The sequence below is a fragment of the Saimiri boliviensis genome, chromosome 13 (assembly GCF_048565385.1).
Source record: "Saimiri boliviensis isolate mSaiBol1 chromosome 13, mSaiBol1.pri, whole genome shotgun sequence".
NCBI classification, from domain to species: domain Eukaryota; kingdom Metazoa; phylum Chordata; class Mammalia; order Primates; family Cebidae; genus Saimiri; species Saimiri boliviensis.
In genome coordinates, this window is record NC_133461.1 from 31,821,113 (window position 1) to 31,840,051 (window position 18,939).

The 18,939-nt window shown below is 47.0% G+C and overlaps 1 protein-coding gene across 3 annotated transcripts in view; it reads left to right on the top strand.

Moving 5' to 3' along the window:
- ST8SIA5 (ST8 alpha-N-acetyl-neuraminide alpha-2,8-sialyltransferase 5) overlaps window positions 1–18,939 on the top strand; it is a 98,200-nt gene that overhangs the window by 44,960 nt on the left and 34,301 nt on the right. For 2 of the 3 annotated variants that reach the window (XM_003924690.4, XM_003924689.4), the window contains one exon: window positions 7,985–8,077. The exons of the other annotated variant lie outside the window; for it this stretch is intronic. In XM_003924690.4, the coding sequence (XP_003924739.1) occupies window positions 7,985–8,077 (93 nt within the window). The remainder of the gene's footprint in view (window positions 1–7,984; window positions 8,078–18,939) is intronic. 3 annotated transcript variants of the gene reach the window in all.

Consider the following 18,939-nt stretch of genomic DNA (forward strand, 5'->3'; position numbering starts at 1 on the left):
ATCCCTCCAACCACTACCCTGTGCCAGAAATGACCCTCAGGCTTGCTGTGAGGTCCACACCTGGGACGGATTAATCCCAGGACTATTTAAGGTTGCACTGAGAATGTCAGGCTTTTTATCATCCAGTTCTGATATCTCAAAACAGCTCTGGTAATTCCTGGGGACAGATGAGTGAACTGTGGCCCAAAGAGGGCAGGTGAAGTTCAAGGCTGCAGAGCCGGGCGGTGGACCAGCCACGGGGTCAGAGCCAGGGCTCTCCACTGCCGTGGCGGTGTCTCCTGGCAGCTGTGACCTGCTGTTGTTAACAGCTGAGCCTTCTTGCCTCTCTCCTACCTATCTGGGAAGGCACTTCAGTCCTTTGAATTGTCAGGCTGCAATTTTCAGACTCTGATTTCTGTGCGTTTGCTGTGATGGGTCGTGTGCTATCTCGAGATGGCAGCTGTTCTGGCTCTAGAAATAGCACTGAGCTCACTGAAGGGCTGTTGCCCTTGGGAGGGGGAGGGGCTGCTGACTGAGAAAACCCCCAGAGAACCAGGGCTGTCAGACTCGGGGAGAGGAAGTGCAGTGACATGATAAAGAGGAGGGGTTCCAGGCTCTCTCAGTCCTCAGGTTTCTTTTCCAGTGCCACCATTTACCAGCTGAATGACCCTGGGCAAGTTACCTTACCTCTTGTAGTTCGAGTCCCAGATATAAAATGGGGGAAATTATGCTTGCCTCATAGGGATATTGGGAGGATTAAATGAGACCAAGTTAAAAGGTCTGGCATCAGGCTGTCATGTACAGTTGTGCAGGGTGGGCACTGCACAAAGATACTCAGCCAAGGAGTCAAGTGGGGCTGAAGACCAGCTTGCTCTCCCTTGACCAGCCATGTGCCTGGTGCATGTGGCTTAATTTATCTGGAGAAAACGGTACTTCTTCCTGATTTTTGCAGAGATGCCATATGGGCTAGTGGTGTCTCTACCCAGTGTGGAATAAACAACTCCGTGGTTCTCTGAGACTGCACTGAGCTTGACAGGAGTCTAAGTGTTCAGATTACTAAGCTGGGGTAGCTTCCCTGTTCCCCTAGGACTAGTGGAGGTTTAACAGGTATGCTTGTGCACGACACAGGGACCTCCCTGGGCTCCTATTCTCTGGGATACCATCAGTGTCTGGGGATGGGGATGAGGAAAGAAAGCTGAATGCATGGACCTCATCTTGTAGTAGCCAATGGTTGCTGGGACCCAGAGTACTGTGGCCAAGAAAGAAACCACAGCCCTAGAGAAGCTCTGGAGAGGGAATTGGGCCAATAGGGAGCCTCTGTGGGGCAGGCTTTTGGGGAAAGTCTCATAGGAACTACAGAGCCAGGCTCTCAGAAGGCCACACCCTGGGCATGCTGAAATGAGGCCTCCTTAGCTGGCAAAGCTGGAGCCCAAGTCTGGGCAAGGAGAGAAGAACTCACGTCCAGCCAGGACCACCATGCTCACCTCTTTCTGGCCTTCTGCATTTGTCTTCTCACTTAGCGGAGGGCAGAGAGATGGGACAGAACAGATGCAGTCTGGCACCAACATCATCTTTGGCTGCCAGAAACGGAGTGGCATTTGAGAGGAGCTGGGCTCCTGATATGACCGGCTGGGACTATTTATACCTGTGAGATGCCCCTACGTGCTGCCAGGATCCTTTCCCCTTTGAGGCGGGTAGAGATAGTCTTTCTAACATTGAAAGAAGAGACAGTGACAAACTCACCTTGAGAGGCTAATGGAGTTTAAGAAGGTTGGAGAAAGTGCTTCTTTCAACCTTCTAATGGTAAGGGGAAGCTTGAGATATTTAGAAAAAAGTCTATGACTTAAAAGGGCATTTATTAGTGATTTCCAATAATAAAAGAATCATAACCCCATTGCAGAAAACTTATAAAAACACAGAAAAGTATTTTTAAAGTAACCCCTAATTCTATTTATTCTGAGAAACCCCTATGGTGTTACAGTTCTTCCCTTTGCCTATGCATTCATATACATATATCATTCTTTTCGGAGATCACAGTTTTGTAAGTTGCATTTTTTTTTTTTTTTTTACTCAACATTGTCATGGTAGTGTCTTCTTATGTCATTAGACAAAAAAAAATTTAAGCAACATTTTTGATGTCTGTATATCTGTATCCAGACCAAATGGGAGTTTCTATGACACCCTCCAAAATGCAGTCCTTGAACATTCTGTTAGAAGCAAAATATGGGGCAGTGCTTCTTAAAATCTTATTTCCTATCTTAGTCCTTTTGGGCTGCCATAACGAAATATCTTGGACTGGGTCATTTATAATTATAACAACGGAAATTTATCTCTCACAATTCTGGGGGCTGGGAAGTCCAAGATCAAGGTGCCAGAAGATTTGATGTCTGGTGAGGGCCCGTTCCTCATAGATGGCAGCTTCTTGCTGCATCCTCACGTGGTGGAAAAGCAAAAGGCTCTTTGAAGCCTCTTTTATAAGGGCCTAATCCCGTTCTTGAGGGCAGAGAACTTATAACCTAATTATCCCCCAAGGCCCCACCTCTTAATTACCATCACATTGGGGATGAAGTTTAAACATGAAACTTAATGTTTGTATCAGGGATACAGACATTTAGACCATGGCATCATCAAGTCAGTCATCTTTGGAGACTGAGGTAGAGCTGTAGAGACCAAAAAAGCTAAGCCAGGTAGGATAGAGAAGGAAGCCAGGGTTATTAGCTCCGTTTTCCAGATGGGAAAACTGAGGCTTTAGGCCCAGGCATGGAGTAGTTTTGATGAGTTGGCTGAGGTACTACATGGAGTGTTTTCAGGGTACCTGGGATTTGTTTTAATCAGATATGGGCCGGGCTCGGTGGCTCAAGCCTGTAATCCCAGCACTTTGGGAGGCTAAGGTGGGTGGATCACGAGGTCAAGAGATCGAGACCATCCTGGTCAACATGGTGAAACCCCGTCTCTACTAAAAATACAAAAAAAAAATTAGCTGGGCATGGTGGCACGTGCCTGTAATCCCAGCTACTCAGGAGGCTGAGGCAGGAGAATTGCCTGAACCCAGGAGGCGGAGGTTGCGGTGAGCCGAGATCGCGCCATTGCACTCCAGCCTGGGTAACAAGAGCGAAACTCCGTCTCAAAAAAAAAAAAAAAAAAAAAAAAAAAAAAAAAAAAAATCAGATATGGTAAGACACAAAAATATGGAAATGACTGTCATGAAAGAAGAGGTTTTGATGCTTACAGATCCCTAGAAATAGCAGGCATTCCCTGCAAGGCCACAGGGAGAAGCACCTGGGTCAGGAAGGAGGCAGAGGGAGTAAGGGGGAAGTGTGGGCAAGAGCCATCATTGGGATTTCCATGGAAAGGAACTGGCGAGGCAGGGTTTGCAGGTTTAGGATTTGTTGATCTGAGTAACTTCAGTGGGTTCTGGGGTCTGGGATCCCTAGTTGCCTTGGACCTGGGCCTGGGGTGAGTAGGACAGGAGCTATTCCAGTGTCCAAGAGTATGGGAGCCTGATAAGGGCACGGGCTCTGGATTGGTTTGCAAATGAAAGGTGTGCTCACAGATCAGTCCTTTACTATCTCCAGGAATTGGTTAGCCCTAGAAGAGGCAGTCCATCCGGGGTCAGGAGGCCCCAGGTATCAAAGCATCAGAAGCACACGGTTAATGAGTGGAGCCTGCAGCAGAGATGAGGTGATTAAAGACATCCCCATGTCCAAGCAGCCCTTTGTGGGCTTTATCCACAGGATGGCAGGGGAGAGGTTCACTAACCACAGCAGAAGGAGGATATCACCGGTACACATAGTGATAAACTTAGAGTTGTTCAGCCCTGACTCAGCCCTGCCATCAACCAGCTTACAGTCAGAGACTGTCTCTGAGTCCCTGGGACTCCCTGTGGCATTCTCTGGTGTCACGTGCTCTCTAGTGGCAGGAAAAAGGAGACAGAGGGGAATGAGCATTTTGGGGTACTTCCTGTGTACCCCAAAAGACTCATCAGTGCCTCTTCTCAGCCCTGTCACACATGTACTGCACTGGTTTTGCTGATTTGCTGATGAGAAAATTAAGGCACATAAAAGGGCCAGGCCTAATGTGGCTGTCTTTGTCCATTCAGGATGCTGTAGCAGAATACTGTAGACTGGGTGGCTTAGCTTATAAAATCAACAGAAATGTATTGCTCACAGTTCTGGAGGCTGTGAAGTCCAAGATCAAGGCAGATTAAGTTTCAGGTAAGGACCCACTTCCTGGTTCATAAACAGCATCTCCTGGCTGGATTCTTACATAGTAAAAGGGAAGAGGAGTCTCTCTTGGGCCTCTTTTATAAGGGCACTAATCCCATTTGTGAGGGCTCTGTCTGCAGTACCTTCCAAAGGCCCCCCTCCTAATACCATTACTTTGCAGGTTAGGATTGCAGCATATAAATTGTGCAGGAGACAAAAACATTCAGACCATGCAGAGGCTAATGAGGGGTGGAGGGATGTGAACCGAGTTCTGAAAGCCTCTCTACCTAAGAGTCACCAAACCCACGGCACAAGGTCATTTTATAGCTTTTCCTCATAATTAATATCTTTAATATTTTGCCAGCCACCCCGAGTGAAAAGCAACATGGAATCATGATGCTGCCTAGTTGAGTATATGAGTGATGTTGATGATACAGGAGAAAGAGGATCTATGGAAGAGGTAAGGCAGGAATGGCTTTGTGGAGGAAATGGAGGGGCAGCAGACTGAAGAGCAGATGCTATCCTACTTCAAACAGATTGTTTTAAAGAGGCGAAAAAAGAGAAGCAGAGAGGGGAAGCGTTTTACCCAAAGTCACACAGCTGGTTTGTAGCCACACCCGAGATGTGTCTGCAAGTCTCCAGTTCCCCAAGAACTCCAGGATAAGTCTCCACGTAATGATTTTCTGCATCATTTGAATCTGGACTTTTTCTTAGCAGCAACCTAGGACCATGGCTTTACCTGACTCAGTGGATTCCAAAGGGCTTAGTTGACCCTGGCTCAGGTTGCAAACAATGATCTTAGTGATAGGACACCAGAGCTCACGGTTGTGTGACTGGAAAATCCGGTGAGTTAGAGCCAAGGTCATGGGCTTGTTTAGCAGCCCTAGGCTGACCCCTTGTTCTTATTTGCAGATAACAGAATCCATTAGCTGGTTAAAGCAGAGAACGATTTATTAAGGGCACAGCTAGCTCAGATTCATGGGGAAAGCTGAAGAAATGGCTGAACTCCCAGGAATTCCTCCCCAAACTGCAGTGAAATGGGGCCGCCGTGAAAGCTGCAGCCTCTGATGTAATCGTGAAGGTGTTACCACTACTGCAGTTTCCGAGAGCCGCGCCACCTCTGCCACATTCTGCACCAGCAAAACCATGCCGTGAGCCCTGCCATTCTTCTGTATCAGGTCTGAATCCGTCTCAGGCAAATGCTTCTAACTGGCTGAACCTAAATTGTATCCAGAACCCTACCTGCAAAGGAGTCTTGGAAATGTCATTTTTAGCTTTCCTGCCTCCGGAGTACAGAAGACATAGGGATAACTAAGACACAGTCTCCGTGTTTGAGATGCTTGTGGTTTGGAAAGGAACGCAATTCCGTGAACACACAATTGTACTACTATGTCCTGCAAAAGTAATTGTGGTTTTTGCCATTACTTAAAAAAAAAAAATGGCAAAAACTGCAATTGGTTTTGCACCAACCTAATACAATGTTATTTGCTCTAATTAAGAGACAGTGAGCAGGGAAAGCCCAGGGTTAGGGTCAGAGGAGGCTTCCCAGCAGTGTGGTTACTCAAGCTGGGTACTGAAGAATCCATCTGAGTTTGCCAGATAAGAAAGACAGAAAAGGAGCTGTTAAGACACAAAGGTGTTTGATATTTTGGGGATCTTCAATACCTAGTTCTTATTAACTTGGTCTGAATTCTCTTATGACAGGAGAACAAAGAGCCAATTTATTTTGTAAATAGGGACAAATTTGCTGTGGAAAATATTATGTAAAATTATTTAAATACATAGTTATAGTACTTAAAACTATTAAATCATATTAAAATTAAGGACAATTTTTTTTATTGTTGATCTATGTTTAATTTAAACTTCTTTTTGGAATATAAGAACCATGGTGAAAGGAAACTGACAGCTTTGAAAAGATATATCGTCTGAAACTCCATACTACATCACTCTTTTTTTTTTTATTGCATTTTAGGTTTTGGGGTACATGTGAAGAACATGCAAGATTGTTGCACTGGTACACACGTGGCAGTGTGATTTGCTGCCTTCCTCCCCCTCACCTGTATCTGTCATTTCTCCCCATGCTATCTCTCCCCAACTCCCCACCCCCACTGTTCCTCCCCTATTTTCCCCCAGCAGACCCCAGTGTGTGATGCTCCCCTCCCTGTGTCCATGTGTTCTCATTGTTCAACACCCGCCTATGAGTAAGAACATGTGGTGTTTGATTTTCTGCTCTTGTGTCAGTTTGCTGAGAATGATGGTTTCCAGGTTCATCCATGTCCCTACAAAGGATACGAACTCATCGTTTTTGATGGCTGCATAATATTCCATGGTGTATATGTGCCAAATTTTCCCTGTAGGGACAAAAATTTACAAACATAACTTTTAAAGTATTACAGTATTAATGACAAAATGATAATACGAATACAATAATAATAATAATAAAAATACCAATATTTTAAAAAGAAGCCAATATATTGGGTACAATGTTTCAGGACTTCTGAAGCAGCACATACATAAGTTTGTTCAGTGTGTAACAGTATGTGGGAAATGAGCACTGCTGTGTGTAGTGGTTTCTGGGAAATGCTTGAGTGATGCCTGATTTTCAGTCCTTGGCCCTGGGATCCCCTCTCATCTCTGATTCTTGCAGACTGCCTGTCGCAAGGCCACTGATTCCACGTGTACAGTGGTTTGGCCCTGCAGGCTTCTGGATTCATGATATTAAGGCTGTCCTGGGATTCAACCTTCCTAGGTCCATCCACCCCAGCTTTTGAACAACCGCCAGGAAGAGAGGAGTCGTGAGGAGAGGGCTCATCTGGCCTCTGCCACAGGAGGCCAGAGGGCCCTTTCCAGGGTACACCAGTCATGAGTATAGCCAAGTGGCAGAAAGGATAACCCTGAGTCAGCACACAGGTTCCCATCTCGGTTCTGCCACCTTCCAGCTCTAGGGGTCTGGGCACCTTAGTTAATTCCTAGAGCCTGTTCACGATGCTTGTGATGATCACTCTCCTCATAGGCCGATTAGAAAAGTTAAAAGTGAATGCATTCATGCACATCAAATGGTTGGCCTGGCGCTTAGCCTATGGTAAGGGCTTAGTAAGTTTTGGCTGAAAGTGGCATTGATATTCTGCATGAAGCTGGCAGAGGGACCCTGAGGTGGCTATGACATACCTGGAGCCAGCTGGTGCTGGAAGGGGCTTGGTCTCTTCTGCAGGTAGACCTAGACCAAGCCCTGGCCCTGCCCTACATGGAAAGTATGACCTGGAGCCCTGTCTGGTTAGCCTCAGTATTCTCAGCTGCCAAATGGGGAGAAAGGCACATCAGTCTCAGCTGTGTCACAGTGTGAACATGAGGATCAAGTGGGAAAGGGGCAGGGAAGGGAAGGGCAGGCTGGAGGCCTGAAGGCTCACTGCCAGACTCCCTGTGCTGCGCCTGAACGGCTCTGGTCTCTGCTTTCTCTGATCACAGTACACAGAGGATCCCTCCTCCTCCTTCTCCTTCCCAGCCACAAACTTGGAACAAAACCTGCTTCTGAATTTCCCTGTTTGCTGAAATCAGTTTATGCTTCTGTAAATGCCTACACTCCAGAGGAGTCGGGTGCTGAGAGTAATTGACCACCCAGTAATCAAGCCAGAGGGCCCCATGGTCTGCCTGAAGCCCCTAATGGGTCATCTGCCGGGGTGGGGCTGGTTTGCTTTATTTATTTCACTGGGACAGGCGCTCCACCCCTGCAACAAGAGCCCTTGCAGGCCCTGGACATCCTGACCTGCTTCTCTGTTTAACCTGTCTCTGTTGGTCCCCAGGTACTTTGAATTTTACGAGGGGCCTTTTGAATATAACTCCACAAGATGCCTGGAGCTGAGGCACGAAATACTGGAAGTGAAGGTGCTGTCCATGTGAGTGTGGCTGTGTGTGGCCGGAGCTGGGTGGTGGGTGCAGTGTGCATGTGGGGGTGGGGAGGCAAGGAGGGAAGGAAACAGGAAACACGTGGTAGGTTCCTACAGAGTGAAAATTAGGTCTCCTTCCCCAGAGTCACTGGCATTTGGAAAGCCCTGGAGGCCTGGAACACAGCGATGATTGTGCCTGTTTTATGACAAAAGGCCAAGTTTGCAAGGTCACCTCTGGTGACTTGGGTGTTAAAGTCACCTCCTCAATTACCAGTCTCTTAGATTATCATCGCTGGCTCCTCTTGTGTAGAAATTGAAGAGGGCACCAGGCCGTCTTACCTGAAATTCAGTACGTTGCATTGCAGGGTTAAGGATTGTCCTCTTGCTATCACCTTTGACGATTTTAATTTTATGAAAAGTTTTGATTTTTAAATTATTTAAATCACACAGAATTTGTGCAGTTCAGATGATTAGTCAATGAAGAGCCACCAAGTTCTTCCCAGAGGTGACCATGTGTCTTTGCGTATCCTTGCAGAGAGAGCCAATGCATGAACAAGCATCTGTGTATGGAGATTTAAAAAATTTTTTTTACATAAATGGTAAAGGAGCTATGCTCCCCTGTCTCCACTTAACAATACATCACCTATGGCTCTTTTCAACCAGCAGGAGGGAAAACACATTAAATGTTGACCATTTTAGCGTACATGTGCCCACCTGGGTTTTCCACTCTTCATAGAACTGCCGTGAATTCAGCAAACCCATTTACAGGAATTTGTACTATATTAGTCATGTCAGAATCTATATTTATTTGGAAACAATTACATCTAGATGTGGAAAAAATATAGTTTATTCAGAGGCAGGCAATGTTGGGTGTTCAGATGGACTCATGGGCCCCCTGACATAACCCCAGGGGCATCTGCGCCTGGCCTGCAGGCAGGGATCATCATTCCTTTACCCATCTGACGTGAATCCAGCTAGTGTGCATCAGAGGAAGAGTGTGGGCCTTGGGGTGGGCAGACCCGAGAGCCAAAGCTGACTCTGGGCCTTAAGAGATCTGAATCTTTCTGCAAATAACTTAACGTCTCTGAGCTTTTCCTTACTTGTGAAAATGAGGACACTATTCCTTATCCTTTAAGAGTTGCTGTAGACTAGCAGAAATAAGGCATGTGAAAATAGACAGCCCGGCAGCCTGCACGCTCAGTGGCGCACATCATAGGTGTTCAGTAAGTGTCAGCACCCATCCTTCTCTTTCCTTCCTTCCTTCCTTTCCTTCTTGGAACTAGCAGCAGCAGCTTTTCTGGGCTGTCATGCACAGACTCCACAGCTTAGCAGTTCCTGGAAAGCTCCGAGGGTGAGACCAGTGTGCAGCCGGGATTAGCTGTGCTGTTTATGGCCCCTGTAGTATCCCATGGTCTCTGTACCCTCACTAGAGACCGTGGAAGACAGACATCACCCATCAGTTTCACTGAGCCCTGGGTTGAGCACGTACCACTGGGGTGCCCTCCCTTGAGCTCACAGCCACTGCGGGGAGCAGGGGACAGACATGAATAACTAGCTACCCTAAGGAGCCGGGGGTGGGGGTGACAGGGAACTTGACCCAGGCTGGGGCTGGGAGGAGGTTGCAGGCAATGCTTCCTTGAGACAGGGACACTGGAGCTCCAGTCTGAAGGGTGACAGGAGTTAACTAGGCCAGGAGAACTCCAGGTGGAGGGAACAGTTTGTACAAAGGCCCTGTGCCAGGAGGGAGCTGGCTGTGTCCTGGGCGCTGAGGGATCGGGGCAGCTTGAATGCTGGCGTGAGAGGAAGAGACGGAAGCTGCATTGCTAGAGCGTCAGGTAGGGCCAGACGGTATGGGGCCTCATGGTACAGCCCCAGGTTTGGGTTTTACCTTTGTCTGAGGGCCAGGGGAGCCACGGGAAAGGTTTTAAGCAGGGCCTTGGGGCGTGTGAGCTGGTTGGTATTTTAAACACGCCGCCAATGAGTTTTGATTTAGTGGCAGAGATGGCTGTGGGAGCCAAGTTCCGAAGCTGGTGGCTGAGAATCCATCTTCTCAGAATTCAAAGCTTTCAGGCCCTTTGACGTTTTACTGTGCGAATCCAGAGCACTGTGTTGAGAGCACACCTTCGAGGTTTCAGAGGGTAAATGACTAATGTTTTTAAATTACGTAATGTATAGTTTCTTCTTGGTTGCTTCAAGGTCTGGACAGGCAGATTTAAGAAATCCTGTGAATGGGTCATCCTTCTAGGGAACTTCCCATCCCTCTATGCATGTATTTTCTATCTGTTGGTGTTAGGCCCTGTATCAGTTTGCAGCAACAAGGGACACACAACTTAACTCTTCCATGGTTCTGGAGGCCAGGGGTCTGAGATGGAGACACTGCAGACTCAGCTTCTCCTGAGCCTCTCTCCTTGGCTTGCCAATGGCCTTCTCGCTGTGTCCTCATATGGTTGCCCCGGTCTGTGTCTTGCCTGTGCCCTAATCTCTTTTTGTAAGGACATCAGTCATGTTAGATCTGGACTCACTCTAACGGCCTCATTTTAACTTCATTACCTCTTTAAAGGCCCTAGCCCCATGGTGGCTCATGCCAGAAATCCCAGCACTTTGGGAGGCTGAGGCGGGTGGATCACCTGAGGTCAGGAGTTCGAGACCAGCCTGGACAACATGGTGAAACCCCGTCTCTACTAAAAATACAAAAATTAGCTGGGCATGGTGGCGCCACCTGTAATCCCAGCTACTCGGGAGGCTGAGGCAGGAGAATCGCTTGAACCTGGGAGGTGGAGGTTGCAGTGAGCTGAGATGGCGCCATGGCACTCCAGCCTGGGTGACAAAGCGAGACTCCATCTCAAAAAAAAGGCCCTATCTCCAAATATGGTTCTATTAACAAACACTGTGCAGTGTGATGGACAACCTCATATGTCCCCATCGTCTGACTGTACTAGCCCATGGTCTCTGCACTCTCTTTGGAGAGGAACACGAGAGACAGTCACCTTCTGTGGGCTCCACTTGCCTCCCCTTGTCCCTGTCATGGAGTCCCATGGGTGGCATTTGGGCCTCTCCAGATTTGGCTTTGGTTCCCATCTCTGCCTCAGGGCACCCTCTCTGTCCCCAAGGGCTGGGCTCCTGTGGGGAGCAGCCATCCTAGCCAGCGCCCCTGGCTGAGCTGGGCTTTGCGTGCCCTGCCTCTTCCACAGCAGTTGCGTCTCTGTGGCCCCAAGCCCTGGGAGTCTGAGAGAGAAGGAAACGCTGGGCTTTTCATGGGGCATGAGTGTGTGTGCCTCCTTTCTTGAGTCCCCAAGTGGAGGGTCAGCGGGTCCTCCAGGGCTGAAATTGGAGAGCCGCAGAGGCTGGCCTCTGAACCTGCAGGCTTCACTGTGCTCCAGCCCAGCACCATGAGGAGGTCTCGCAGAGGGTCCGACCCTGAGTCCTGGGGAGAAGGTTAAAGCCTGTCCATGAACGGAGGGGCTGATGGGTGCGCTCTGTCCCTTCAGGCCCACAGAATGTCAGCTGGTGCTTTGTTTGAGGAGACAGGGAGGCGTATGATTCATCTGGGAACGATTCCGATCCACAATTGCTGAAATCAGTGGTAAAAACCAGTCAGCCAGAAAATCCCCACATGGAAAATGCCTCACTCCCTGACAGTGTCAGATACGTGAAGAATGACTCCATGATGATTGGTTATGAAAACGCATTGTCAGTAATTCTTGTTAAAATTATTTATACTTACCCTCGAGAGCCCCTTTATTTTAAAATAAGAATCTTCAGTTGCTGCCTGTGCTCACACCCAGATGGGGGTCGTGCCTGAGAATTCCCCAGACCTGCCTCTCCCGCACCCTTCCCCATTTTTCTGCCAGTAGGAGCTCTGTGCTGAGCCCAGTACTGAGACCAAGAAAGAAGATGGGAGCCAAGGCCAGCTGGGCAAATGCCCACTGTCTGGACTGGGAGCCCCTTTTGTGCCACTGCAGTGTTCACAAGTCTGTGTCCTTTGCCAGGCGGGGCTTCCTGGAGGGCCAGGCTTAGACATCTCTGAGTCTGGCCCTGAGCCAGCTCACTACTCATGTGTGAAGTCAATGAGTGGATGGAGGGAGTGGGTGAGACCAGTGTGCAAATAGGAGGCCATGGAAGAAAAGAGGGAGAAAGAAGAGCAGGGAAAGAATCACCCTCATTTCATTACAATTAGTGCCCCGCTCCCTCCCACATTTCCCCAGTCGAGGGGCATTACTATTTTTAGTCCTTCCTACCTACCAAATATCAACAGTATCTCTCGATCCTACACTGTGTAAGAGAAGCATATTAAAATTACTCCTACTCTGCAGTCCCCCCTCCAGCCTATGGCTTCAGTCATCCATGGGTTGACTTGTAAAGTGTCAAGGCTGATAACATTTGTATTCTATTTGTAAGCGTACCAAATCCTTTTTGAGGCTTTTTCTAGAGGTTGACTCAAATTTGAAGAACAGCAAATAGTGTTTTCCATTACTGGGATGATGCAGATATTGTTCACCGAAGGCCAGGGAAGCACCAGATTCCATCAACTTTCTTATACATGTTTTGTTTGTTTGGTTGGTTGGTTTTTTTTTTTTTTTAATGGAGCCTCTAGCCATCTTTCTCCCCTCGTTTCCTCTATTATAGCTCTGTCTGTCCCCTGCCTCTCCATCCACCAGGGATTCCCTTTAGGTTTCTCTTCATCGTCTTGCTCCAGCCTGGCTGCCCTCTTGCTGGGTCATGTGGCTGCTGTCCTGGGGCTTTCCTTCTCTGCTTTCTTAGGTTGTATTCACCTTTGCTTAGAACCTGTAGTTATTTTCTTTCATGTTTACTCCTTCCTTTTGCTTCCACCCATTCTCAAGTAAATACCAAGAAGTGATGGGTGGGAGGTAAGGTTTTGAGTTCTTTTCTGTCTAAATGACTGAATTCTTTCCTTTTACTTGATGGTTGGTGTGGTGGGTTGTTGAATTGTTGTTTGATTAGTGGTGTGGTGGGTTGGGTTGTTAGTGTGATGAGTTGTTGGATCATTGGTTTGATTGTTGGGGTGGTGGGCTATTGTTTTGATTGTTGGTGTGGTGGGTTGTTGGATTGTTGTTTGACTGTTGGTGTGGTGGGTTGTTGGGTTGTTGTTTTGATTGTTGGTGTGGTGGGTTGTTGAGTTGTTTTGATTGTTGATGTGGTGGGTTGTTGAGTTGTTGTTTTGTCTGTTCAGATGGTGGGTTATGGGATTGTTGGTTTGCTTGCTGGTGTGGTGGGTTTGTTGGTTTGATTGTTTGTGTGGTGGGTTGTGGGATTGTTGGTTTGATTATTGGTCTGGTGGGTTGGTATTTTAGGTGAAAATCATTTTCCCTTAGGATGTTGAAGACCTTCTCTACCATCTTTTAGCATCCAGGGAGACATGAGAAGCATGAGAATGGTCGTTTCTTTGGAAGTATCTGGGTTTTTTTTCCTCTGGAATCTTTATAGATCATGACAGTTCTGAAATGTCTCAATGGTATGCCTTAGGACAGACATACCCAGTGGAACCTTTTCATTTGGAGTTTCTGTCCAGGCTCTTCAACTTTCTCTCAACTCTTTTTATATTTCTTCCTCTCTATTTTTCTCTACTTCTTCTCTCTAAGAATCTATATTTCTGGATTGTACCTCTAGCACTCATATCTTTCCATTGTTGTTGAGACAAGGTGTTGCTCTGTCAACCAGGCTGGACTGCAGTGGTGTGATCATAGCTCACTGTAGCCTTCAACTCCTGGCATCAAGCATTCCTCCTGCCTCAGCCTCCTGAGTAGCTGGGACTATAGGCACATACAACCACACCAGGCTAATGTTTTTCAAACTTTTTTTTGTAGAGATGGGATTTTGCTACATTGCTCAGGCTGGCCATATTTTTTAATTTTCTCTTTTCTCTTTTTTCTTTCACATACTGGGAAAGTCCCTCGACTTCATCTTCCAGCTCTTCTGGAACTCCCTCCCCTTTCTTTGAACACTAAGCAGAATATTTTCAAGTTCTGTTTTGTTCGTCCAATAGTTGTCTTTGTGGTCATTTTGTCTGATGGATTATCTTGGTCTCACTTCAGGTTGACCAGGTGACCCTTGGCTATCTATCCATATTTAACCTTGAAACAAGTAAAAACGGATAGGAGCCCTGCGTCTGAAGTTGTTCATGATGCTGTTGGCCCTTTTGCTGCTACAACAGCCAGCTATTTTAACCAGAAATGATACCTTTTTTTTTTTTTTTTTTTTTTTTTGAGACAGAGTTTCGCTCTTGTTACCCAGGCTGGAGTGCAATGGCGCGATCTCGGCTCACCGCAACCTCCGCCTCCTGGGCTCAGGCAATTCTCCTGCCTCAGCCTCCTAAGTAGCTGGGATTACAGGCACGCGCCACCACGCCCAGCTAGTTTTTTGTATTTTTAGTAGAGACGGGGTTTCACCATGTTGACCAGGATGGTCTCGATCTCTCGACCTCGTGATCCACCCACCTCGGCCTCCCAAAGTGCTGGGATTACAGGCTTGAGCCACCGCGCCCGGCGATACCTTCTTTTTAACAGAGGAACTCATCATCTGATTTCATCCCTCTTCCCCATCTGTTGGACATTAAGCATTTGGCTGCCATGCTGTTTGGTGAGGTGGAGGGAGGGTAGGCTTGATGGTTCTGCTTATGGACTCACAACTGATTCTCATTTTTAGGGCCATGCTCCATCCCTGTCCTCCACCCATCTCTTAGAAGTTTCCAGAAGCAGATTGGCTCTAGGTACTTTGGGCTGTGCCATCCTGTCCTTGTGCCAGTCCATTGTGCTTCCACATACTTGTTGAAATTTCTCTTCCACTGAGATGCCCTTCCCTGTCAGTATATTCATCTACGGGCTTGTACCATTTTTAGTCCTCTTCTGGAATGTTAGTGGTGTCTTGGGAGAAAGGAGAGAAGTGCCTGGGGTCAACCTTTCACCTTTAAAGTAAAGATGATCTCTGCATTTGTAAAGTAATTTGTAAAATCTTTTTACACATATTATTCCATTTGAGCTCTCTGACAACCTTTGAGATCGGAAGGGCAACAGCTGTTATATCCATCTTACAGATAAAGCAGCTGAGTCTCAGAGAGATTAAATGACTTGCCTCGGGTTACACTGCAATATTGGGATGGAGCCAGGATTCGAGGCTGGGTGTCCAGGCTCTCTGTCCTTGGTCCAGGGTGCAATGAAGGCATTGGAGGCAGAGAGATTAGGACCCAGATGCTGGTAGCGGTAGAGCTTGGGACCCCGCCTAGAGTGTTGCCAGGGCTGTGTTTCTGAGAGGCGTTTGAAGCAGTGCCCATACAGAGAGCTGCTCTAGGGACCTGTGGGTTGTAAGGAGTGGGGAGAGGCAGAGTGTTGCTGTATGATGGCATCTCTCCCCCATACCCTGTGAGCTCCTGAGAGGTGAGGTTTGGAAATCATGGAAGGAAGGTTTGCCTTCTGTCAGCCAGAGTGGGAGAAGGGCTTCTTCTGGTACTTGAAAGCTGCCAGGCTGGTTCCTGCCCCAGGGCCTTTGCTCTGACTCTTCTCTCTGCCTGGAATAAAGTTTTCCCAGATGTTTGCACAGCTCACTCTTGTGTCATTTCAGGTTTCTGTGCAAGGTTCTCCTCCTCAGGAAAGCCTTCCCTGATTACTCAATCTGAAATAATCACTTCCCCGTCCCTTCATCCTGCTTTACTTTTCTTCCTGGCACTTACCACTTTCTCGCAAGGCATTGTACCTTTGTTTTCCATTTTCCTCCACGACTGATATGTAAGCTTCATGGGAGCAAGGGGTTGTTTTGTTCACTACTGTATTTCTAGTTCCTGCCATATAGAGATACTCAACAAATAGTGAGACTTGATTTGAACTCAGATGTTTCAATTAATTAATTTATTTATTGGTATACTCGACAAATATTTCCCATTTATCTGCTATGTGCCTTAGCACTGGAGTTACAGTAATGAGCTCAGGCATGATCCGCTGCCCCCATGGTGTTTACTCTCTAGTGGGGAAGATCAGGAGTCATGATAGGTCATGGGTTTTACAAAAGTGGAAAGTACAGGGGGCTGTGAGTGAGCAAAGTCAAGACTGTTCAGTTTAACAATAAAAACTTACATGTACTGGATGCTTTCTGTGTGTCGGATGCCATGCCTAGTCTTTTATCACATCATCCTATTTAATTATTTTAACACATCTGGGAGGGCAAGAGACTATTATACACATTTTATAGATGAGAAAACTGAGGCTTAGAGAGGTTAAATAACCAGCCTGAGGTCCATAGTTAGGAGGTATCTGACCTGGGTCTTAGCCCCAGTCCCACTGGTTCCAAAATCCATGTATTTAGTCACTATCTTCCATGATTTTTCCTGCGACCACCCCTCCCCCACCAGCCATGTATTCTTCCTGTAGGGGAGGCTTGCCCTGTTTGGGGACAACTGTTACCATCTCCAATTAAACTCAGGGACATGCTCTGCAAAATGAAATTTTTTTAAAAAAGGGTTTTTGTTTGTTTGTTTGTTTGTTTCTTTTTTTTTTTTTTTGAGATGGAGGCTTGCTCTGTCGCCCAGGCTGGAGTGCAATGCAACCTCTGCCTCCCAGGTTCAAGTGATTCTCCTGCCTCAGCCTCCCAAATAGCTGGGATTACAGGCATGTGCCACCATGTCCAGCTAATTTTTGTATTTTTAGTAGAGATGGGGTTTCACCATGTTGGTCAAGCTGGTCTTAAACTCCTGACCTCAAGTGATCTGCCCGCCTCAGCCTCCCAAAGTGTTGGGATTACAGACATGAGCCATCACACCTGGCTTAAAAAGGGTTTTTAAAGTAGGTATTTCCTTCTTTTGAAACCATGGACCCCTGTAGGAACCTGATGAAAGCTTCATATTCTCCCAAAAGATATGCATGTGGGTGGATAGACATGGGTTTTGCCTGTAACTCGGGGTACAGGCACTTCCTTTAGCCCTTCAGTGGACCCCAGGGTAAGAGCCATAGTGATAGTAGTTTCTTGGTAACACTCAGCTCCTGAAGGCTGGTCACTTTCCCATTTAATATCAAGCTAGGATAGCTTCCTTTCAAGGGCTCCTCTCTGTACCAGTGCCCAATACTAGTTAGCTTCTTAGTGGTCCACAGCCAGGTGACCCCAGACAGCTACAGAATGCCTGGCCCTGAAGTGGGGACTGTGCATGCTCAAGAGAAAGAAACCATGGTGCTGCCTTTAAGGAGTGTATGATCTGACTGCATTTCCCAGTGTTACTGCAGAATTACAATCTTTTGAACTGCTCAGTGGAAGAAGGATCCCGTGATCCAATACTTTTCTTGGAAATTCCCAATATACGAGAACATATGAAGGGATCTGAAAAGATTTGCAGTAAAGAAAAGCATTTAAATTTATTTAACTCAGCTTTCCTCAACTATATTTGACCATAGAATCCCTCTTTAAAAAATAGTGCATGATTCTTTGCCGAAGATCTAAGGCTCATCAGGAGGGGCTCACTCAATTGTATAATGTGTCTTGTGTTCCCTTTCTTAAGAAGGAGAGGGTGCTGGCGTGGCTTGGGGAGCCTCTGGATCTTTCTGGATCTCATGGCTCTCACCAGGCCAGGGCCTCACCGGAACTTCCAAAGGCTGAGACCCTAGAGAATTCTGGACATTTCCGTAGAATAGGCGAATCACCCGCAAAACCAGGTGTAAGTGAAAGCAGGAAGGAATTGGGCAGGACCTAAGAAACAATTTTTTGACTGAAATGGTGAAGAAATAACCCAAGATAGGGATAGGTACCAGAGAAGCGGAAGTGGATCTGTGGCAGAGAGGGCTTGGGAACGTGGACATGGCTCTGAGGGCAGGCACTGCTGAAAGAGGAGAGAAACCAATGAGAAGGGTGAACGACTGTTTGAGGTTAATGTGTGTGAGGATCTCATATTGGTCAGTTAGTGTTTGTGGGAATTTATTTTTGATTGGGTTAATTCATTCACTCAATATTTATCAAGTATCTATATTTTGCTAAGCACTATTCTAGAAGCTGGGGATATAGTACCAAAACCATTATATGTATGCATAATTATAAATAAGTAAATGTAAATGTGTAAATTAAAAATGAGTTCTTTTTGTAGGTTTCAGTCAAAGGGAGAATGCTGTGTGGTTTAGACATTTCCTTTCCTGAAAGTGCTTTAGAATGCCACGATGCTGAGATGTTTAAATGCCAACTAGCATAAAGGCTGGCCGAGGGTTGTTCAGGGACATGGGGAAATCTCAGGTTTCTCATCTCATCCTTTCTGTCATTTGGAAACTGTGATCCGCCCTTGAGAAGGGAGAAAGAGAAGGGCATGCCCTGTTCATGAGCCCTACTGTGTGCTGAACTCTGTGGGTGTCTGTTGGGCATTCCACTGGGACTGACTCTCTTTATAGACAGATATTCCCAAGAGAACTATTTAGGCACTTGGGGGTGGGCATGTGAGGAAGAAGGGTTCAAAATGTTTCTGGGATTTGTTTTAATCAGGTATGGTAAGACATGCAGATATGAAAATGACCATCATGAAGAAAGACATATTCACAGATCCCTTGAAACAGGAGGCATGCCCTACAGGGTAGCCCCAGGTCCAGTCAGGAGGTAGCAGTGAGGGGAAAGCATGAGTGAGACTATTGAGGTTTTTGCAGGAAGGAATGGACAAGGCAGGGTAGCCAGGGTAGCCAGGTTTAGGATTGGCTAGTTTGAATAATCCTGGCAGGCTCTGAAGCATGGGGACTGCCTCAGGTCGTCCAATAGCTGACCCTGGGATGATTAGGGTGAGGGGGGCGGGGGGTGGCGGGATGGTGGCCTGTCAGTGAGGAGGTGGTTGAGGGTGTGGACTCTGATTGGTTGGTTTGAACAGGAAAGGCACACTTGCAGGACAGTTGTTTGCTAACTAG